We start from the raw sequence: 24044 nt of genomic DNA, 5'->3' as shown, positions 1-24044 counted from the left end.
GCGAGGTGAGTCAGGTGCGTGGGGCAAGAGAGGCATGTTGTTTTTTGCCCCAAACTAGCACACTGAGATGACTTCGTGAGCAGGTGTATTGTCGTGGTGGCAAAACCAGTCCCCCTTCTGCCACAAATCAGGCCTTTTTTGTTGCACACTGTTACACAGTCTTTTCAAAGCCCTTAAATAGAAAACTCAAAATAAATAGAAAGCTTGGTTAACAGTCTGACCTGTTAGAATGAACTCCAAATGCACTATGGCCCTCACATCATATCTTTTTTTTATATATACTCCTCATATTTAGGGTTTCCAGACCTATAAATATTTAGGGGAGCATGTCACCTCATCATCTGTGATGCTTCTTTTGGATTTGACCAGCACTACCAGGTGAAGCACGTACCATTTAAAATACCCAAACCTGTTATTAATCATGTGACGCTGGAAGTTCTTTAGGTTTTCGTAGGGTACACAGAAGTAATCTGCCAAATCTTTTTAAGCAGTAAGTATGGTTTTGTTCACCAGTTTCTAAAAGGACCTGCAAAGACTTTTCCCTTTAGTCTCATTGTTGACTCAACTGTGTCTGCCCGGCTCCTGCTACTTGCACACATGTGCAAGGGTAGTTCAAGGTCTAGATGAGGGACCTGTCCGGGGAGACTGCCTGCTACAGCCTTGGCTGCGCCAAGGCCCAGGTAGCTTATTTCAGTTACGCAGAGCAGGTCTTGTTCTCCTGAACCTGCAGGCATATGCAGCCCTCCTGCTCTAGACGCAGCTTCTTACCTACAGGTAAAACTACCCAGAAGCTGCAATTTCCCACTAAGGTAGTTAAAAAAAAAAAAGCAGGGCATTAAGTTTAAAATGGCTTGTGTTAACTGAAAAAACTGAGCTAGCTTGTAGGCTGCAAACCTTCAATGTGCTAAAACATTTGTCCTCCACCGGATGCTTTCCGGACTCTCTAAGCCATAGCCAGGCTAACCGCCCCAGTTACTGCACATATGTTTTATCACAGCAGCTGTCTTAAGGTTTGCCGTCCTGTATAATGTATGTACAATTTTTAGGTATAAAATTGGTTTTAACAGGGGAAAAACAAACGAACCCAAAGAAGCAGCAATATATCTCACTGCCATTGAGTTGATGCTGACTCAGGGTTACCCGATAGGACAGGCAGAACTACCCTGAGTTTTGAGGCTGTAATTGTTCACAGGAGTAGAAAGCCGCATCTTCTCCTGTGGAGTGGCTGGTGGTTGTGAATTGCCGGCTCTGAGGATCCGCAGCCCAACATGGCTGTCCTTATAAAACAGTACGCCGTCTCCAAGATGGCTGTTCCGATGGCTGACCTGGTATGCTAGACTGTAGAGCAGCGGTTCTCAACCTATAGTCGCGACCCCGTAGGGGTCGAATGACCCTTTCGCAGGGTCGCCTAAGACCATCGGAAAATACATGGAGGAGACTGAGCGAGACACGGCTCCTCTATCTGTCTCCAGGTGGGTCCCGCCCACGTGCAGATGCACCTACAAACGAGCACCTGGCGTGAAGACTGTTACCCGTGCTACACCATGCTTCAAGACAAAATTTCATTTATTTGTCATTAGAAATAAATATTTCACAATGTAGAGTTACACATTTTTGTGATTAATGACTATGCTTTAATGATGTTCAATTTGTAACCCTGAAAATATATCCTGCCTATCAGATTTACATGACGATTCCTAACAGTAGCAAAATGACAGTTAGGAAGTAGCAATGAAATCATTTTATGGTTGGGGGTCCCCACAACATGAGGACCGGCATTAACGGGTCTCGGCATGAGGAAGGCTGAGAACCGCAGCCCTTGAAGTTCTCCTGCACTGGCTTACATGCAGCCTTCGCGGTGCAGAGTCACCCAGGCGTCCCCGGGTTGTGGAAGCCACTGCAGCCTTCCTGAGTGACAGAACCTCTTGAAGACCCAGCAGCTGAAGAGCCGGTGTCTGGCTCAGCAGAGGGTTGGGCTCTGGGACCTTGTCTTCCTGTGGCCAGCAGGCCTTAAGCATTAGATAGGAACTATTTCAGTTATCACATGTACCGTCTTCGCCCTGGTGGCGCTGTCAGATAAGCGTTGGGCTGTTAATGGGACAGAGTAGACCTGACCTGTGGGTTTTCCCAGACTGCAAATCCCTGTGCGAGGAGAAAGCCCATCCTCCTCCCATGGAGCAGCTGGTGGTTTCAAACTGCCGGTTCTCTGATTAGCAGCCCGACACCCTCGGTGCCACCTGCAGAGGATCACCAGGTGAAAGCTAGCCTGAGGGACAGAGCTGCATTTGACGGACGCTTATCTGCCTGGTCCCTGCAGTGTAGGCTCTGGGCAGTCCCCGTCCACCCCCACCACCTACACTGGGAGTCTAGAGCGTGCCCCAGACCAGCAGCCTGGAGCTGCCCTTTCACCATTCGGGGGACAGTGGGGTAAGAAATGAAACCCAGTCCACTGACATCAAATGTGCCATTCCAACACAGATCAAGCCCGTGTAGGGTTTCCAAGATTATACGTCTTGATTGGAGCAGACAGCCACAATGTTGTCCCCACCAGGGCTTAGTGATTTTGGACCACTTTAATCTTAACGATTAGCCTACACTGAAGGCTACAGTCTTGGATCTTCAACAGCAAGTGCTTCAAGTCCTCCATAAGGGATAGCATTGTTGATCTAAGATGGATGTTGGCTGAGAGCAGAGAATGAGTGAATACCAGGCAGATGTTTACTGCACTTCATTCATTGATTATGTCCAGGCAATGACTGTGTGGATTGTGATAGATAGATAGATAGATAGATAGATAGATAGATAGATAGATAGATAGCTTTGAGAGGAATGGGAATTCCAGAATGCTTCCTTGTGCTCATTCGGAACCATACATGGATCAAGAGGCAGTTGTGTGAACAGAACAAAGCCATACAGCATGGTTTAAGATCAAGAAAGGCGTGCATCTGGGTTTTATCTTCTCACCATACTTACTCTTTTTTTATCTTCTCACCATACTTATTCACCATACTTATTCAATCCTTATGCTGAGCAGATATTCTGAGAAGCTGGACTACGAGGGGGTACACCTCCCCCAAACGTTTGGTTTTTAAACACAACCTTACCATTTTTGAAGTACTGTCCATTATACTTAATACATTTGTCAAATTTGAAATTCCATTTTTGGAAACACTTTTCAAACTCATCTCTTTGGATGTCTGACAGCACCTCCTTCATTTTTTTCTTCAACTCTTCATCAAATCACTGTCCTTTCATGTCCCTTTTCATTCACAGAATCAAAAAGAAATCACAGGGAGAAAGGTCAGGTGAGTAAGGTGCGTGTGGAAAGAGAGACATACTGGATTTTGCATAAAACTGGTGCACTGAGATGGCTGACATGAACAGGTGCAATGTCGTGGTGACAAAGCCTGTCCCCCGTCTGCCACTATTCAGGCCTCACTTGCACACTGTTACGCAATCTTTCCAGAACCTCTAAATAGAAAGCTTTCTTACCTCTCTGACCTGGTGGGACAAACTCCAAATGCACTATGAATTGTCATTTTTGTCCGTTTGTGAAGTTGACAGATGTCCAGAATGAGGTTCGTCATCAATTTCACCTTTTTTGAAATGAGAAAAACACTCATACATGAGTTTTTCCCATAGTGCTGTCCTTGTAAGCCATGTTCAACATCACAACAGTGTTTTGCAGCATTTTCCCCTGAACAGGAAACAAAATTTCACAGCCACACACTATTCTCTTAAATCAGCCCCACCAAAAACAAAGTTCAAGCAAAACTGCTTTTAGAAAAAAAATTCACTGTGACCAGAGAGAACCTTCCCAGGCAACGCCACTGGGTGCACTAACTCAGAGTGAGTTGCTGGGTATTCACCTAATGGGAAAAATGTGTACTATGAAATCTCTGCCCAGCACAATTCTGGTTTTTTTTGGGTACCCCCTTGCATATGAAGCAGAACTTGACCTCGGGATTACAGGAGGACTTAATAACACATTTCAATATATAGTGTGAGCTACCCATTTTGTAAATGGCGAGAATTTCAATTTAAGATAATCAACTTTGTATTCAACAGTTTAAACTACTAATCAACCCCCACAGTAATTTACCCTTCACCTGCACGCAGTGATGTCTCTTCTTTTTGAGGACTTCTAGCTTCCATTTCACCCAAAGTTGACACCTGTCAGAAGTCTAACCCAGGAGTCGACAAACTTTTGAGATGGGAGAGTCAGTCCTGCCCCTTATAACAATTTAAGCATTATTTGAGAGCCATAAATATGTTTTTACAAATGAAATCGCTATTATCTGAATATTATCCTTTAAGTGAAACAACGATGGCTTCATTTTCAGTTGTACTTCAGAGCCACAGGCACATGCCGAGAGAGCCCCTTAAGGCTCTCGAGCCGCAGTGCGCTATCACAGTGGTTTCATATGTTTGTCCTTTTGTGGTTGCCTGCTGTCCTACTTAGCATCATGTCCTCCAGGACCATTCATGTCAGGATGTGCCTCATGGCTTCATGATGGTTTTTTTAGGGATGCATAGTGTTCCAGTGTGTGTATGCACTAGTTTCTTTATCCATTCTTCTTCTGGTGCGCATTTACATTGTTTCCATCTTGTTGCTGCTGTGAATGGTGCCGGACTGAACTTGGACGTACCTATGTCTGTTCTTGTTAGGAGTCTTGCTTCTTTAGGATCTATACCCAGTGCAGGAACTACTGGGGCACTTGGAATCTCTGTTCCTAGTTGTTTGAGGTAGCGCCCCATCCCTTCGCACTCTGTTTACACCACTAGGAGAATGAGAGCATTCCAATCCCTCTGCAGCCTCCCCTGCGTTTGTTTTCTCTTTTTTAAAAAGCAATTTCTCTGACGCCTCTCTCCTGCATTCGCTATTTTTCTCTTTATTTTCCTTGACTCTCGTTGTTGATTTAAAGTATCGGGCACCTCATTGTTGTTTTGACTTGTATCTCCTGGATGGCTAAGTGATACTATTCTTATGTTTTTGGTCATTTGGTAAATTGTATATTCATATGCTTTGCTCACTTTTTAATTGGGTAATTTATCTTCCATATTGATGTGTTACGGTGTTTGATAGATTTTAGCAATTAGTCCCTTGTCTGTTGTGTTGTCAATTTTTTCCCCTGCTCTGCGGGTTCTCTTTGCACTCCTGATGAAGTCCATTTCTGCACATAAGTGTCTTATTTTTAGTAGGTTCGAGTCATCTCTTTTGTCTTCTACGGTGTGTGTTTCCTTCATCATGTTTGATCTTGTGTATCTGCCCTGCAGTAGAGCCCTTAAGTTTGTCCCTATTTTTCTCATTGATGGTCTTTATAGTGCCAGGCTTTACATTCAGGTCTTTGATATGTCTTGAATTAGCTTTTGTATACGAGGTGAGATATGATACGTGTTTCATTCTTCAGCAGATGGAGATTCAATTTTGCCAGGGCATTTTGAGGAAGAGACTAATCTCTTTCTCATTTAATGTTTTGTGACCCTTTGTCAAAAATCAGTTATTTGCAGGTGGATGAATTTATTTCTGGATTTTACATTCTTTTCCATTACACTATGTACTTATCATTGTACCAATACCAGTCTGTTTTAACAACTTTGGCTGTGAAATCACTTTTGAGGTCAGGATGTGAGAGACCTTCTGTATCATTCCTCTTCTCAAGAAGTTCTTTACATATCCTGGGTCTCTTCCCTCTCAATATGAGATTGGTAATTAATTTTTCCATTTATTTAAAGAATGAAGTTGGGATCTGGATCAGAATTATAGGATATTTATAGAGTGCTTTGGGTAGTGTTGACATTTTCACAGCATTATGTTTTCCTATCCGTGAACATGGAATATTCTTCTATTTATTTATATAGGTCTCTTTTGTTTTTTTGTAATAGTGTTCTGAGATAAACAATCTGGAGGAGAAGACAACACGACTGATGGTTCCAGGGGCACATGGGAGAAGGGGAGGCAGGGGAAAGGAAGTGGGTGTTAACAAACCCAGGGAGAAGGGATCAATAAGTGAATAAAAATGAATGGTGAGGAGGGTGTAGGAGGCCTGGTAGGGCTTGATCAAGGGCAATGTAACTGAGAGGAATTACTGAAACCCAAATGAAGGCTGAACACGATAGTGGGATAACAGGAAAGTAAAAGGAAATAGAGGGAAGAACTAGGAGACAAAGGGTATTTATAGAGGTCTAAATACAGGCATATACATATGTAAATATATTTTATATGATGACGGGGAAATAGATCTATGTGCATATATTTATAGGTTTAGTATTAAGGTAGCAGATGGACATTGGGTCTCTACTCAAGTATTGGGCCTCTACTCAAGTACTATCTCAATGCAAGAACACTTTGTTCTATTAAACTGGCATTCCATGATGCTCACCTTCCCAACTCGATCACTGAAGACAAAGTGCATGCATAAGTAAATGTGATGAAGAAAGCTGATGGTGCCTGGCTATCAAAAGAGATAGGACGGGGGTCTTAATGGCTTGGAGATAAAAAAGGAGCCATCTAGCTGAGAAGCAACAAAGCCCACTTAGTAGAAGCACACCACCCGGTGCGATTATGAGGTGTCCATGGGATCAGGTATCAAAGAGCAAAAAATCATATCATTGTGAATGAGGGGGAGTGCAGAGTGGAGACCCAAAACCAAACTGTAGTCAATTGGACATCCCCTTACAGAAGGGTCACAGGGAGGAGGCGAGTCAGTCAGTGTGCAGTATAGCAACAATGAAACATACAACTTTCCTCTAGTTCTTTAATGCTTACGCCCCCCGCCCCACTATTATGGTTCCAATTCTACCTTACAAATCTGGCTAGATCAGAGGATGTATACTGGTACAGATAAGAGCTGGAAACACAGGGAATCCAGGACAGATAAACTGTTCAGGACTAATAATATGAGAGTAGCAATACCAGGAGGGTCACGGAAGATGGGGGAAACCAATCACAAGGATCTACATATAACCCCCTCCCTGGGGGACAGACAACAGAAAAGTGGGTGAAGGGAGACATTGGACAGTGTAAGACCTGAAAAACATACTAATTTATAAATTATCAAGGGTTTGTGAGAGAGGGAGAGAAAAAAATATAAGCTGGTAACAAAGGCTCAAGTAGAAAGCAAATGTTTTGGGAATGATTATGGCAATACATTTACAAATGTGCTTGACATACAATGGATGTATGGATGTATTGTGGTAAACATTGTACGAGCCCCCAATTAAATGATTTACAAAAATAGTGTTCTGAACCCAGCTGATTCTTAAATTTACAAAACCCTCTCTAAGGTTACTTTGCTTCTCCTAATGGAGTAAGTGAAAGGACAGGAAAGGTTGGGATTTTCAAATTGAGTTCTGTCCACATGAAAGAAATAAACAGAAATGGGATAGAATCAACACTACGATAGACAAATTTTCGGTGATTTTTTTTCTATATGAGTATTACCTATTTGATAAGAAAAGTTAAAAAGATCAGTGATTATGAAGTAAGGGAAGTCTGCTCCTAGTTAGAATAGCAACTTGTACAACTGAATGTGGAAATCTGACTGTGACGGCTCAGAGTTTCATCTTGTTATTGAAGCGGTGTTCTTTTTCTGCGAGCTCTGTAGTACATTCTTGCTATGCCAACCAAGAGGGGTCCAGAGCCCCGAAGTATGAGCATCTCCTGGGAGATGGATAGAAATGCAGAGTCTCAGGATCCACCCTGGTCATATGCTATAAGTCTACATTTTTAACAGGTGGCTCAGGTGAGTCACCGACACATTAAGCGCTAAGCAGCGCAACGTTTATTAGACTATGGCTTCAGATTTGTACTTATTTTCTAAATGACTTAAAGTATGTTCTGTTGTGTCACTGCCATAACCTGGCCTTTTGAAATCTTTTAAATGAAGTGTATGTTTTCGCCCATTGCTCCTGTGTTTAACTGGCTTACTGGAAATCATATGCTTTCAGGAAGTTGATCATCGGGTTTCCTGTACTTTTGTTCCCATAGTAGGATGTGCTATACTAGACTCAGTGGTTGTGCAGGTTATTGAACTTGCTTACAGGTAGACTGCAGGAGCTAATTTTAGAATTTATACCTAGATTGTTTAAAAAAAAGAAGAGTACACTGAGGTTCAGAGGTTAAACTTTTAGCTACTTTGAACAATGCGATAGGAGCTAGAGATTTAAGAATATGTTTTAAAATAACATTTGATGATTTTTTTTGTTCAACTAATTTAAAATTTATATATGTTGTTTTTGAGTATATACACAGCAGAACATTACACAATCAACTGCTTGGATTTTGACTCTAGAATAAGATTAAGCCTGCAGTTTAGAGAGTTTGCAGATCTCTTCTTTCCAATGCCAGCTGAAGATCAGGTAATGTTTGGGTTTTGTAACTTAGCTGGGCGAATTATTTCATCTTTGTGATTTGTGAATTCCTAGACGTTATAGAGGACAGCCGTGGTTTTATGACTTGGAGGTTATAAATTATAACGGTGTGCTTTTTCATCTTCACAGACTGGCTTGTCTGTTGGCATAGATGAAGAGTAAAATTAAAGTTCTGTATGGCTATAAAAGATGGAAACTTTTCATGTGTGACTATGTAAAGCACTCTTCATCTCAAATTAGTGTTCAGTGTAGTAACTTTAGCCTCATAAGTACAAATTATTGAGCTAAGCTTTTTGAGTAAAAGGAAGATATTTAAGTCAGTTCTTGTCTCTATGAAATTTATAGTTCATCTGATGAAATATGTCATGTAACTATTGTATGTCTAGTAATAATCTACTAATAATTGCTTTGGCCAGATAATGCAGTTATTTCTCAGAGTTTGTGTCCTCATTTATAAAATAAGGAGGTTGAAATTTGTTCTCCAAAATTTCTTCCAGCTTTTTAATATGAGAATGGTACTAAATATAATTATATGATAATGAGTGATAAATATACTTTTTCTTTTATTGTAGGAAATAATGGAGTTTTCCTTGGGGAATAAATAAGCAATTTTCAAAAATTAAAAATAAAAAGCTTTCCCTCTATCCTCAAGGATTGAAAGTAATACAAAGCTTTTTCAACTAGTATAACCCAAAACTTGTACTAGAAGTTTGTATCATCGAACATTTCTTCTACTTCATAGTTACCAATTTCTAAGGCTTACTAATCAGTATGGAAGTTTCTGTTTTGGTCATCTCTTTAGTCAGTAGGAGCAATGGAGACTTTCTTCTCCATCCTCCACGGTGTCTCTGAAAAGGGTCTTCCTGTTTCCCTAATGGTTTTTCCTGGTAGATAATGCTATTGTGGTAGATAATACTATGGAAAGATAAGTTGAGAAATTGTTTCTTAGGGTTAGGATGACTTGCTCAAAACTTGTCTTTCTCTTTCATTGTGGTGTTGTTAATTCCCTTCTCTTAGTTTATAACACCAGAGCATACTGGTGGTGTTTCACAAATTACATTGCAACTCTAGGAACCTACGGCCATTACTTATGGGTCAGTTGAGATCAAGCCTAAAAATGCATGCCAGCAAGTGGTGGGCATTTAGACACTGTTCTTTATCATTATTACTTAGGCGCTATTCTTAAGCAGGAGAGCGGTGACGTTTCCATAGACAGAAAGGGTCCACTTTGAACATTTTTGACGTAACTTGCGAGGGAAGACTAGCCAGCTTTTCCGATGTATTACTTCATGGTAAGAGTGGCTTTAAGCTCTTGTTTTCTTTGGTGACTGGTGAAGTAATAATGATAAGCACAGCCACAGAATCTCTTTGTTACTCACATCTCAAACAAACAAAGAGCAGACGTGGAGTTGATGCCGCCTCATCAGGACAGGGTTTAACTGCCCCAGGGAGTTTCCGAGACTGGAGCTCTTTGGTAGGGTAGAAAGCCTCGTCTTTCTCCCGAGGAGCTGGCTGGTGGTTTCTCACTGCAGACCGTGTCCACTGCACAAACCCTACGTGTTGCCAGGGTTCCTTGCTATGTCCACTCGTTCTTGATTCTTATTTATCAACCCCCAGCCCTATTCTCAGGCCCGTCAAGTCAATGTCAACTCAAAGTGACCCAACAGAGAGAGGAGACTGGCTCCGGAGGGATCCTAAGGGGTTATAAATCTAATGGGACCACACACTGTGTCCCACAGAGGGGCTGCTAAGTTCCCAGTGAGCAACTGAGTTCTTTGACCACTACCTCACCAGATCTCCTTATCAAGAAAGATAGAACAAAACCGTGAATAACTCAATTTAATATAGAAATTCTGCCTAGTGTTTGTTCTGAATGTATTCTCTGTGGTATTTTGGATTGTTTCCTCCACAAGTTTAGAATATCTTTTTTTTTATCTCTAAGTTAAAAGTATAAATACCGTATAAACTCAAGTATAAACCGAGTTTTTTTTAAGCACATTTTAATGCCGTTTTTGTGGTAAAGTGAGGTGCCTCGGCTGATATTCGGGTTGGCTTATACTCTAGTGTATACAGTATATAAACACAAGTATGTTTGGTAAAATTGAAAGATCAATAGGTTCTTGGTTCTCCAGTGATTCTGTAAATCCCTCAATGGTAGTTCAAAAACACTTAACCTTAGACTTTTAAAACCATTAGAAATCATGAAAAGTACTCATGAGACAATGCTAAGCAAAACATATCATTTTAAAAGCAAAAGTTGGGTTGTATGTCTATTATATAAATTTATTAATATACACAGTATATAGAGTCCTTCCCTGACCCTTTCTGCCCCTATTTAATAATTTAGCAATGATATCAAGAGCCTTAATTTTTCATATATATTTTTTATTCACTGATACTATATTTCCTGGAAGTTTTTCCTAAGGAAATATTCAGAGATAGTAGAAAAACCTCCAATGTATTGATTTTACTATGATTTATGAAAGGGTGAGGCTGGAAGGAACTTAAACATCATCTAACTTGGAACTGATGGTAACTCATCCAAAAACATATTGCACATTTATTTTTAAAATAGCCTAAGATGTTTTGATATGTGTGCCATTTTCCTTATTTGGGTATTTTTATTTTTATTCATATTTGATATACTTTGGACCAGGGTGCTTAGGTCAGGAAAGCTCGTATCAGTTGAACCCGATGTCTGTGATTTATGTTCGGTGCTTCTATTGGAGTGCTCTTTGCTTCCATAGACGGCGGCTTGAAGGCACAGTGTGTGCTCAACTACTAACCTACAGGCTGGCAGGTTGGACCCACCCAGTGGTGCCCTGTGTCAAGGCCTGGCAGTTTCCTTCTGTCAGTTGTCAGTCAGGAACACCCTGTGGGGCAGTTCTGCCCTGTAAAACAGGGGACCACCACAGCTGGACTCGGTGTCTGTGGGCTTGAGTTATTCTTCTGCACATATTTGTTTTTACGCAGTATATAGATTCTCTAAATTAAGTGATCTTCATAGAAACAAAAATTAAACCCCAAACATGTAAGCTTAAAAATGAATCAAAGTGCTTCTGGATTTAAACTTTTGGCTTGAACATATTTACATATTTTATACAAACAGATTTAAAATGTTAATTTGTATTTTATAACAAGTTTTTGTTAGAGTGCTGACCAGTAAACTATTACCTTAGTAAACTATTACCCTTTCTGAACTAAAGAGCGCTATGGTTAATTTTTTTAATGGGCTAATTTACATTTTTCAGCAATACAAAACTCCCACAGCTCCTGTTTCAGCCTCCAAAACCTCTTTTTGAGAGAGTGTGTGTTTGCTGTTGAGCTAAACACTGCAAACCTTTCTTCCTTCCCGCAGTCGAGGCTGGCGGCAGGTCGGAAACACAGAGCACGGGGAGTGAAGAGGCTGATCTTAGTCCTTCCATAGTCTCCAGGCTGGTGGTATTCAGGCCACAGAAATCTGAATACAGAATAAGCATTATGAAATAGAAAAATGAGGTCCACTCTTGAAATGTATGTCATTTATTTTTTTCTCATAAATATTTTCTTTTTCATGACTTAAATGCCTGATTGACATTTAAGTAATAGAATTAGAAGGTCATTTCAAATCAGTTTATAGCTACATGATTTATTTTCAAACTAGCTTGTTCATTAGATCTTTCTCAAGAACTCTAAAATGCCCAGAAGCATAATTTATTTTTGTAAAAACCTTGAATTTGAAGCTTTCATACTTAAAGAACAAAATTCAAGTGTTCAAGTCAGTGGTTATAAACCACATGGCCAGTGTTGCAAGCCCCTTGCCTTATTCCGACATTAGAATATCTTTATTGCTCCTGACACCTCACCTGCACCAGTGAACATTGCCATCCCCTGCCCACTCCATTTCCAGCCCTCCTGCTACCTGCCCGGCCCCGAGACACAATCACTTGAGGAACCCATGGGATTCGGAGCAGAGTTGCGTGCCATGGAGTTCTCCTGCTGTGACCTCTGAGAAGCCCAGTGAGCTGCCTCTTGTGGATTCAAACCGCCCGCCTTTCAGTTAGTAAGCCGTGCCCTTCACTGAGCCACTCAGAGACCCACGAAAATCAGCTTCCTCCTTCCATGGACTTACCTTTCCAGGACTGTTCATGAACACGTCATCAAACAACATGCAGTCATGGTGTAACAAGGTTGCTGCACTTAGGGTAATGTTTTCAAAGTCTCTCCTGGTTGTAGTGTATACTAATACTTCATTCTTTCTTACTGCCAGAGAATATTCCATTGTATAGGCATATACATTATTCTGGGTTTTTTTCTACCAGGTGATGGACCTTTGAAATGTCTCCACATTTGACTGTTATAAATAAATGCTGCTATTATAAATCACATTTATGCGCACATTTTCCTGTGGACTTGTGTGTTCATTTCTTGGGTGGGTACTAAGGAGTGGTGGAATTACTTGGTCAGATGATTCTGTTTAGCCTTTTAAAATGATGATGGCAGCATATGTACAAATGTGCTTGATGCACTTGATGTATGGACTGTTATAAGAGCTGCGAGAGCCCCTAATAAAATGATTAAAAACAAAAACGTGCCAACAGAGTATCTGTCGCTCTATATCCACAAGTCAAGCGGTTTTGGTTTTGTTGTTGTTTCAGTTTATAAGTGACGCGTGTTTAAGATAGGGATGAGAACAGGAGGTGAGGTGGGGGGGGGCGCTGTCCTGCCTTAAAAACTGTGTTGCTTGATCCCTGACCCATTTTCCTCAGCTGCCTTCTCTGTCTGCAACCATCCTCCAGATAAGCAATAGACCCTTCTAGAGTCCAAGGCAGTCATTCTGAAACAATGGGTGTAAATGAGGACTGTCCTTGGTAAGTTAAGACGGATGGCCACTTAAGAAGACTCCTTAAGAGGGGCAATGTGTGGCCCAGGGCCTGGGCGTGGGAAGTACGCTATCTCAGCTGTGGACTCAGCCACAGGGCAGTTTCAGCAGAAGCTCTGTCATCCAGTCTGCTGCCCTCCTACCCGAATCAGCAGCCCCCTCCCCAGTGAGAGACTATCTGCAAGGAGATGGTGTTGAACTAATGATATCTAGGTGACGTAATATATCACAATTGTCTGACAGTTTAGGCCATAGATGGAAAATAAAAATAGTTGAATTCATAAAGAGGAGACAAATTATTCTTTCTCTAATATTTATTTGTGTTATATGTTTTGTTTCTTCCAGACCACAAGAAGTTATTTCAACTTCAAAGTAAAATCTACATATTGGTGATCTTAGACTAAAAATCCTTTGTACTGAAAAACTCGGGAGACGGTTTTGAAAGAACTTGAAGAATAACTAAGACGGCCGTGGCTTAATGTTAATATTCAGGATGAGCGATGGTCATTCCGATGGCAAGACAGAAAATGAGTTACGATCCGTAGTTATCAGTGACCGAAATGGGAATGCATATCCGTACAACCAGAAATTATCGCCTGAACAAAATTCTTCCTCTAATAATGTGAGCCGGGATTCCACCAGCCTAGAGGACATGGTGGTTGATTATGAAACCAACCCTGCTTCCGACGGTGGTGAAAATATTCCTTTACACCCTGCATGTGCTAAAGCTCTCGATCACCAAAAGTCCTCAAGCGATTTCATCACTGAGGAGATGTTAGATATGCACAAAGGTTTCATGTGTCAGGCATCCGCACATGTTTTAGATACAGAGGAACCTGAGTGTCTGCTTAGGAATTGCCCTTCCCTAGGAGAAATTCAGGACCAGAGCGCTGAACAATCACCACCTTTTGTCTGGAGCCCCAGTGAGGACTTGCACTGTGTAGACCACCCCACTGCCTTGGAGGGAAACCAAACTTTTGACTTGAAAGAGGATAAAATTGATTGCACCTTCACAGTACATCATGCCATTGACAAGAGTCCCGCTCTTCATAGCACCGGAATGGGAGACAGAAACACCGCTCTGTCCAGCTCCAATATGTTATCTTCTCATTCAGATAAGATGCATGTGAAAGAAAAGATTTATAATAGAGGGAGATTCGAAATCTCCCCAGCATTGACCCAGGATACAACTTACTCAGTATTTTCTGATCTGATGATGCAAACTGATGATGTTGTTCCAGATATTGGAAATCAGTGTCAATATTCTTCAGGAAAGGACACCAATGAGTACACAGATGGCTCAGAGCGAAGACTAGTGGGAGAGCAAGAGATACAAGCTCTAACACCCGTTTCTGAGGGTGTGGGTGCTCCCAGTGGGTCTGTATTACAAGAGTCCTTTTGTTTGTCCAAAGATGAACCAAATAGTGAGACACATTCACAGAGCTCATATGGGCAAAAGGAAATGGGCCAGAATGTAGGAGAAACACTGCCCGATTGTCTTGTAGATGATGAATGCCCTCTATCAGTGCCAGCCTTTGATAAAAGTAAAGTCCAAGTACTGAACCCTGAGCATAAAGCCACGGTGATGGAAGACACACAAATTGTTTCCAATGAGAAGGATTTGGGAAGCCCAAATGGCACCTTAGATTTGAGATTAAGCCCATCTGGACAACAGGTGGCATCATCATTTGAGATGTCTTGGAATGCAAATGATACATTCATTAGTTCAAATCACCGAGTTTGCATGTCAACGCCAGCCCTGGAAGCTTCACATGCAACTTTTTGTATTTCACCTATTGAAGCAAGGGAGAAATGTAATAGAGTAGAGAAAAGTAATCAAGACCTTAGGAATTTATTAAACTTGAAGGAATCACCTATGAATATGTCTAAAGCAAGTCTAGGAAAATCAGTAACCAAAACTAATAACCCTGTAGGCAGCAAAGTTAGAAAAACAGAAATCATAAGCTACCCAAGACCAAACTTCAAGAATGTCAAAGCAAAAGTTATGTCCAGACCAGTGTTGCAGCCCAAAGACCCTGCTTTATCAAAGGTCACACCCAGAGCGCAGTTGAGCGATGTCACATCTCCCTCGTCAGTGTTTCCTTCGAGACAGTTGACAGCTCTGAGCAAAACACCGAGACCCGGCTTGACTGCAGACACAAAAGCAGAACTCCTAATTAACAAGACACATAAGCAGCAATTTAATAAACTCATTACAAACCAGGCTCTGCATGTTACAACTCATTCTAAAAATGTTTCACACAAGGTTCCAAGAACAACATCTCCTGTGAAATCAAATCAGGAAGATGTTGACAAAGCCAGAGCGTCTCCTTCAGCATGCGAGGCTGGGTCTGTCACTGCGTTTCTCCAGAAGATCAAAGGCCTGCTCCCTAGTAAAATGGAAAGCCCAGCATGTTTTGGAGCGACATACATTTCTAACATTGATCGGATTAGCCCTGAAAAGAAGGGTGAAAAAGGAAATGGGATACCCGTGGAAAAGCAAGAGCTAAGCAGGGAAATCTTGAATGAGACCTTTGAATATGGCTCTCTCTTTTTGGTAAGTGAAATTTTTGCTTGCTTCAGAGGTAGTGGAGGAAATAGGTACACCAGCAATTAATTACCCACTGCTAGCTAAGAACATTACAGAACTAGAGGTGCAAATTTGCTTTCAGGAGGTAATACATTGTTCAGTAATTCTTGGTCTTGCATTCAGTACTTGTTAAAGGTGTGATAGGTCACAAAACCTGCTTATTGAAAAATCCTTAGAGTCTATTTTAAAACTTCAATGCTCCTTTTAATATGGGGCCAAGTAGGACAAGTTACTTTAATATTTAATATAGATTTTAAAGTTAAATATATGATTATAATCTTATTAAATCTTACCTCTTGGGGGAACATTTTTTTATAAACTTTGTGTTTTAGCACATTTAAGAAATGACGAGGGAGTGCAGGTAAGCAGTACTTGTTTAAACATAACCCCCGTCTTGTTTTTGAGGACGGTGACTCTGAGAAGTGGAGTCCTCTCTTGTGAGCAGTATTTTTGAGTCTACTTCTAACCGGCTATTTTGATTTTGGATAAGTTGCCTTTTGAAGTCCAAAGGTCAGACTAGATAGATGTCTGAAGTCTCCTGTAGCTGAAATGCACTGGATTCCTGGTATATAGAATCCATATTATTCACAAAAAACCCCTGCTTTTTCATAGTACCTATCCAATATGCAAGAGACTTGGAGAGCTCTGTTAATGATAAACAGTGACTGTATGCAATTCCCAGAAGAGTGTTTTTCTTTACTCACACATTATTTTGACAATAACATGAAGAGACTGTCTCTCTGTGTTAAAAACATGAGACTGACCATTAGAGGCTATGTGTGCTTATTCTCAGCCTTATTTTTGGCTGCGGAGATTAAATATATTTTTAGCTTCACCCAGGCTTTTCGTGGGCACTCGTCCTATGAGCCAGCGCAGGGCTAGGTGACCGGGTAGGCAAATAGATGCTAGACTGCCGGTGTCCTAGAGGACTCGTGCCTAACAGGAATGTCACACATGAGCAAGGCAGGTGTGACAGGGCTGCTTCAGAAGGATGTTCAGGACTCGGGGGAGCACACAGCAGTTGTCAGGAGGCTGTAGGGGATCAGGTTAGGAAAAACTTGAAGATATTATTGGGTTAGGACTATTTAGAGATGCTTGGGTTTCAAAAATTAATGTTAGGACCAAGGAAGCCCTTGACTGGGATAGAAAGGTTGGTGGGGACCCTCCAGGCAGTCTGGAGAAAGATGAGGCAGCATGCTCCTGTAAAGGTGTATGCGACAACTCTGCCCTTTCCTGTAGGTCGCTGTCAGTCCACATCAACTTGGCTACAATGGTTTTTTTTGTTTGTTTTGTTTTATTAGGAAGAATTATAAACTACAGTGATTTCTAAACTATTGCACATACTCTCCAAACAGATTTTGTTCATAAGTTCTTTTGGAGCTAAAGTTACGAAACTAATTTTCCTGTGGTGTTTTACATTTTAGTAAATCCTGGTAATTCTCGTCAAGAATAGTTGGCTGTGGACATAACACATAGAAAGAAGACATTTATTACTTACTCCTGATGCACAAAAGGCTTTAAGTATACCTATATATGTATAGATATATAGATAGATATTTATCTTCTACTCCTAGAAAAGTAGCATACAGTTTTTGTTTTTTAATTGATGTATTTCTTGGGTACAAAACTGGCTGCACACATGTGAATCTGAAACTTCTGTCGATCTGTGCATCGAGACCCTCTTCACCCGGTGTTTCCCATGTGGAAAGCGAAAGTTTGCCTTTCAAGTTCATAATATGACATTGAAGTTGGATGACCAGATCATCAGACTGCACATAGCTTCCCCATCTGGTAGAAGAAGCACTGTTTATCTTTGCTCGGCAATCTTGCCTCTAGTCTTCGCAGTTAAATGTGAAGCACCCTGCAAACGTGAAGGAAGCTCTGTGAGGGCTCGTCCGTATTTTCCGCACTGGCCTTGTGTTGTCACATTGTTCTGAAAGTCTCCTTCGCAGTGGTCGTGTCTCAAGCACACGGGGCCCCTGAGTTCCGCGATCCCCCAGGCACACTCCTGTGCTTCTCGGGGGGCATTTGAAAGCCCCGTGGAGCCCAGCTTTACTCTGACACACAGGTTCAACTCAAGATCTTACTGGGTTAAGACTGTTTAGAGATGTTTTGGTTTTAAAATTTAATGTTAGGACCAAGGAAGCCCTTGACTGAGAACACAAAAGGTTGATTCTGACAACTAGATTCTTGATGGACAAACAGGCTCCAGGCCTGATACATTTGGAAAGTGGAGTGAATGAGTCACCATTTGAGGCAAATTTTCCTCGAACTCTGTGGTTGGTTGGTCACTTGGGCAGTACCCCAGACTCTGAATCTAGGCCAGCCGGGATGTTAACCCTCTAGGAGCTCCCAGGCTAGTTGGGCCTTGAGGTCCCAATCACTGGGCTCCCTGTGACCGCACAGTCTTTGGAGGTCAGCGTTTTCGGGAGCTTCAGGAACTTTCCTATTTGGAGCATAGAATCTGATTTTAATGTGTTATCTGGGTTTTAATTTTATACAAAGGGTTGAATCTAGTTATTCATTATAGAGACCCTTTATTGGCGATTGTATGTTAGGTAGGACTTCAGGCCAGTTCTTCAGCATCTCTCATAAACTATCTTCTCCTTACTTATTCAACAATCCAAGAAGGACACTAACGAGAAATACGTAGCATCGAGGTGAAGAGCATGGACTTGGGCGTTAGATTTGGTTTCAAATTTAAGTGCCACCATTTACTGGGTAAGTGACCTTAGGCAAACTACTTAGTGTCCGTAAGTCAACTTCTTCTTATGTAACGAGAAAATCCAATTGTAGCTTCCCCTGTGGTCATTCTTATTTTGAATGAGGCTCAGGGTGACTTTCCTTTATGTAAAGAGAGCTACTTGCCACCATCCAGTCAATTCTGCTGTGGCAACCCCATGTGTCAGAGAACTGTGCTTTCAGTGCTCCTTTGTCCAACAGTAGATCACCAGGCCCCCTCCCTGTGTTAGCAGTCAAGCGCTCTAACCACTGGAACCACCCAGATCAATATGTCCTGGGTGCCTAGTGTGCACTGCACACCGTGCTGGGAGACAGAGCAGCAAGACTCAACCCTTGGACAAACGCCGTGCTTGGAACCGGGGCGCTTTTTACGAAGCAGACCCCCAGGGTTTGTTCAGTGCGCAGTTGGAAGCAGGTGTAGATGTCTGCGTGCCACAGAGCAGAAGGGGGTCAGGTAAGGCGAGAGGAGAGGGGCTTGTCTGGGGAAGTTTTAGGCGTTCCCTGTTGGCCACTGCCGGAACGTGAAGGGCAGTTGTGGCCGCTAAAGCCATCTCCTGGTGGCAGGAAGAATGTGCGTGACGGCGAAGAGACACATGGAGGTTGTCTTTCGAGGCACTCTGATTCGGGGGCGTGATGGAGTCCAAGGTGCAGCCCCGGAGGGAGTCAGGGAAAAGCGGAAGAGGGTGTCAGGGGCAGCCAGACGAGCGTAGTGTGAGTTGTCAATAATTTACGTTATCTAGAAGCCCTAGAAGGAGCGCGCCCAATCTGACTTGAGCTGCACAGAGATCACTCCAGCAGTGACGTGGAAGAGGCGTGGGAGGTCCGTGAGGTGGAAGCAGAAGGTGCTTAGCACGTGGTTTCAATTGTCCTCTCAGAAAAGGAAACAGCCCTGCAGAGGGCAGGTGGAGAAGGAGAAGCCAGCCAGAGAGAAGGGCTTAGGAAATAAGAAAGGAAACATGTGGAAGTGGTCTGTACTTTATAGAGGGAGTCCGTTACGGTGACTATGGGAAGAGATACAGCTTGAGCTGCATAGACAAATAAGTTCAGTTTTAGAAATCTTGTGCGGGTCTTAGGATTTGATGAATTGTTACAAGTGAGGTGTCAGCGTGGTATTTAACAGAGTAAACGCTTTTCGTATATGAATGATAACAAATGAAAACCCATAGGATTATCATCACTACTGTTAGAAACAGAAAATAAGCCAATAATAAGATTATTATCACTATTGTTAATTAGACAAAATAAGCCCAGGATATTATTATTGCTGTTGTTAAGTTGAGATGCCAGAAGGGAGCTGAGAGGGAGGATGCAGAAGAAAGCAGTTAAATGCCTGGGTCTGGGACTCAGGAGAGAGAGCTTATTGGACATGAGAATTTTCATGCATCAATATATTGGCTGCCATGATTATCCAGGGACCATGCATGATGAGGAACCAGAAGAGAGGGTGAAGTTTAGGGCTTGATGAAAGCTAGCATTTATGGCCCCAGGGGAGGAGCGCCCGAGAAGAAATAAACAAGCAAGCAGAAGGCAAACAAAGAGCTTTGTTAGAGAAACCAAAGAAAGATGAGTCAATAGCAGTGCTGTTTGACTCCAGGAGAGCCTGTCATGAGAGGACTGAAAACTAACCTGCATTTTTGGTGGTCTTGTAAAAACATTCATTGAAGGGTGAAAACACAAGTGCCAGATCCAAATGAGAGGGTTTGAATGTCTTCATAGTAAAAATTAAAACCAATCGGGCACATCTCTGTAGAAAATGTTTCTAAAAAAAATCATATCATTGTGTGCCCACCTTCCTGATAAGATCGCTGAAGACAAATGGGTACATAAGCAAATGTTGTGAGGAAAGCTGATGGTGCCTGACTATCAAAAGAGTAGTGTTTGGGGTCTTAAAGGCTTGAAGGTAAAAAAAACGGCCATCTAGCTCAGAAGCAACAAAGCCCACATGGAAGAAGCACGCCAGCGAGGTGTCGAGGGGATCAGGTATCCGACATCAAAGAACAAAAAAATTCATATCATTGTGAATGAGGGGGAGTGCAGATTGGGGACCCAAAGTCCATCTGTAGGGAACTGAACATCCCTTACAGAAGGGTCGTGGGGAGGAGACCAGTCAGTCAGTGCAGTGTAGCAACAATGAGACATACAACTTTCCTCTGGTTCGTAAATGCTTCCTCCCCCCACTGCTCTGCCACTATCATGATCCCAATTCTACCTTACACCTGGCTAGACCAGAGGATGTACACTGGTACAGATAGCAACTGGAAACAGAGAATCCAGGACAGATGATCCCTTCAGGACCAGTGGTGAGAGTGATGATACCAGAGGGAGGAGGGAAGGTGGGGTAGAAAGAGGGAACCAATTATAAGGATCTACATGTAATTGCCTCCTTGGGAGATGGACAACAGGGAAGTGGGTGAAGGGAGACACCGGACAGTGTTAGATATGACAAAATAATAATTTATAAATTATCAAGGGCTCATGAGGGAGGGGCTATGGGGAGGGAGGGCTAAAAATGAGCTGATACCAAGGGCTTAAGTAGAAAGCAAATGTTTTGAGAATGATGAGGGCAACAAATGTACAAATGCGTTTAACAAACAATATATGTATGTATGGATAATGATAAGAGTTGTATGAGCCTCCAGTAAAGTTATTATTTTTTTTAATCTAGGATAAGTAAATCTAAAGCGACAGTTACTGGATTAATGGTTTCTTAGGGGCCTGGCAGGAGAGGTTAGGGGGCAGCAGGGAGCTAATAACAATGAGTACAAGAAAGAAGTTGTTCTAAAATTGTGGTTATGATTGGACAACTCTTCTTGATATAATTGAACTATTGAATTGTACTATCCATATAGATTATTTGCCAATAAAGTTGTTTTAAAAACAACCAAACAAAAAGGAAGGGTTTCTCACACACAGCTAACACCACACAGACCTGCTTTAGGGAAAGTGTGGTCTGGACTGAAGCTTTAACGTTTCCCTCCCACAGGGCTCTGCACCCAAAGCCGCAGCCGCCTCGGGGAGCAGTCTGTGCAAACCGGACGCCTCCAGTTTGAAGAAGACACCCAGTCCCAAAGCCAAAGCGGGGCCCTCTGTTTCCTGCCTGAGGCGAAATAACGACAGTCGGACTCTCAATTCTGATCGAGCCTTGTGTTCTCAGAGGCTCAGGCGTGTCTCCAGTTCTGGTAAGAATATACTGGAGCAACTCTGTTACCAGGAGGGGCCACCCCTGGAGAAGGTCAGCAGACGTGGTCAAGTCTAGAGGGGCAGCGAGGAAGAGATGGGTTGACACAGTGGCTGTAACAGTGGGCGCAATGTAGCCATGACTGGGAGGATGGTGCAGAAGCAGGCAGTGCTTTATTCTGTGGTGCATGAGGTTGCTGTGTGCCAGCACCAAGTGACGGCGCTGTCAGCACTGTGCGAGTTACTGTAACATGAAACTAGGCATTTCAGAAAGGACAGAGATGGGTTTGGGTTCTAAATAAACACTCTCTGTCGCTCAAGGACTTGGTGTGCGTGGACCAGCATCCTACTCAGTAAAGTCAGCAAAAGGAGCAGAAGACACACTAGCTTCAAATGTTGTAAAGGGTGGTGGCAGGGAGAGGCGCGTACATAAATCACCCTAGCAGCCATTTAGAAGGGTACATAAATGAATGTGCATCAGAATCATTGTAAATCTTAATCAATTAGTCTTTAAGTTTTGTTTTTAACCCAACAATTAAGTACTTATTATTAAATAGAATCAAATATGTCCTCATCACATATGAAGTGATTAATTTTTTCCTTTGAAATTTTCTGAAACATGTCTTAAACGTACAGGCATATGAGAGTAACTGAAAAGCCAAAGTTTTATAATATGACCTTTATGTTGATTTGAATTTTAGAAGTAGTCGTTGTAAAGTCACGCCAGGCTTATGAAATTGGAGTTTCAAGATTATCGTAGTAAATTTGGCGACTGTACAGATTTCGACAGCCTCCTGGTCATCCCAGCTGACCAAAGAGGACTCTGGAGGGAGTACTCTATATTTCAGCAGCTGCACTCTTAAGCAAATTAAAGCCATGTCAGATATAGTTAGAAGTAAGGGTCCTTATCAAAAGTGATTATGATTGAGGGTTCTGGGGGGGCAAGTGTGGCCTCTAGAGCTCTGGGTCCACACAGGAGAGGATGCTTTACAGAAACTAACAAAAGCAGCCAGACTCCAGAGGAGCTCTTTGTGCCATGACACCTGAGTATTTGTAGATTATTATTTTTCAAACCTATTATGAAACCTCTTACATAAGAAGCCGGTAACACAGAAAAGTGTGTTAAGTACTGTTTATTTCGATTCAGGCTTCGTGTCACAGTCATGGGATTTAGGGGAACAGGCCCAGGATGAAGTGTAGGTCAAGGCAAATGATTTGTTCAGCATTTGGGAGAAAAACGGAGACCAGATAGAAGGCAGGGTCATCGGGAGAAGCAATGCTATTTCTCCTGGGTGTAGTTGGGGCAGGTGAGAGCCAAGTTCTGACTGCTGCTGCCAGATGGGGCTCAGGGTGTTTGGCAGATGGGAGGGCGCTCCCTTCCCAAGTCAGCATAGCGAAAAGGATGTTATGGTTGGGACGGCAGCACAATGTGAGGAGCTGTATTAAAGGGTCGAGGCATTAGGAAGGTGGAGAACTACTGGCTTAGTTGGTTACCTGTTGGGCTGCTAACTGCAAGGTCAACAGTTTGAAACCACTAGCAACTCTTCCAGATAAAGATGAGGTCTTCTGCCCCTATAAAGTTCTACAGTCGGAGAAATCCACAGTGCAGTTCTATCCTGTCCTGGAGGGTCACTACGAGTCAGAACTGACTCAGTGGTAGTGAGAAGTTATCTGAGTAACGAATACCATGGGTATTCAATGAATCAGATGATACTCAAATACCAGAACACCTGAGAGTACATATACTCTTAAGAAGTCAGTCGAAGGGAACAAGTTACAAGGATCTACATGTGGCCTCCTCCCTGGGGGGCCTGACAACAGAAAAGGGCGTGAAGGGAGACGCCAGACAGGGCAAGATATGACAAAATAATAATTTATAAATTATCAAGGGCTCATGAGGGAGGGGGAGCAGGGAAGGAGGGGAAAAAAGAGGACTTGATGCAAAGGGCTTAAGTGGAGAGCAAATGCTTTGAAAATGATTAGGCCAAAGAATGTACAGATGTGCTTTATACAATTGATGTATGTATGGATTGTGATAAGAGTTGTATGAGCCCCTAATAAAATGTAAAAAAAAAAAAAAGAAGTCAGTCGAATACTCATGATACATTTAAAAGATGTGTGTCCCCATCTAGGCTGTGCATCCAGTGAATAAGAAAAAGAGCAAGCAAACAAAACAAAGCCCAAAAAAGCCCCTTGCTGTGGAGTTAATTCCAGCTCATGGCTGCCCCATGTATTACAAAGCAGAACAGCTCCAAAGGGCTTCCTAGGCTAAAATCTTTACAAAAGCAGATCTGCAGAACA

At 42.2% G+C, this 24044-nt stretch overlaps 1 protein-coding gene across 6 annotated transcripts in view; it reads left to right on the top strand.

Moving 5' to 3' along the window:
* MTUS1 (microtubule associated scaffold protein 1) overlaps positions 1-24044 on the top strand; it is a 158508-nt gene that overhangs the window by 48807 nt on the left and 85657 nt on the right. For all 6 annotated transcript variants that reach the window (XM_075556772.1, XM_075556774.1, XM_075556776.1 and 3 more), the window contains exons 2-3: positions 13580-15791; positions 21550-21745. In XM_075556772.1, the coding sequence (XP_075412887.1) occupies positions 13713-15791; positions 21550-21745 (2275 nt within the window). In that variant the 5' untranslated portion in view covers positions 13580-13712. The remainder of the gene's footprint in view (positions 1-13579; positions 15792-21549; positions 21746-24044) is intronic.

This window comes from Tenrec ecaudatus, chromosome 8 (assembly GCF_050624435.1).
Source record: "Tenrec ecaudatus isolate mTenEca1 chromosome 8, mTenEca1.hap1, whole genome shotgun sequence".
In the NCBI taxonomy this organism is placed as follows: Eukaryota; Metazoa; Chordata; class Mammalia; order Afrosoricida; family Tenrecidae; genus Tenrec; species Tenrec ecaudatus.
This window is presented reverse-complemented; position numbering and strand designations above follow the sequence as displayed.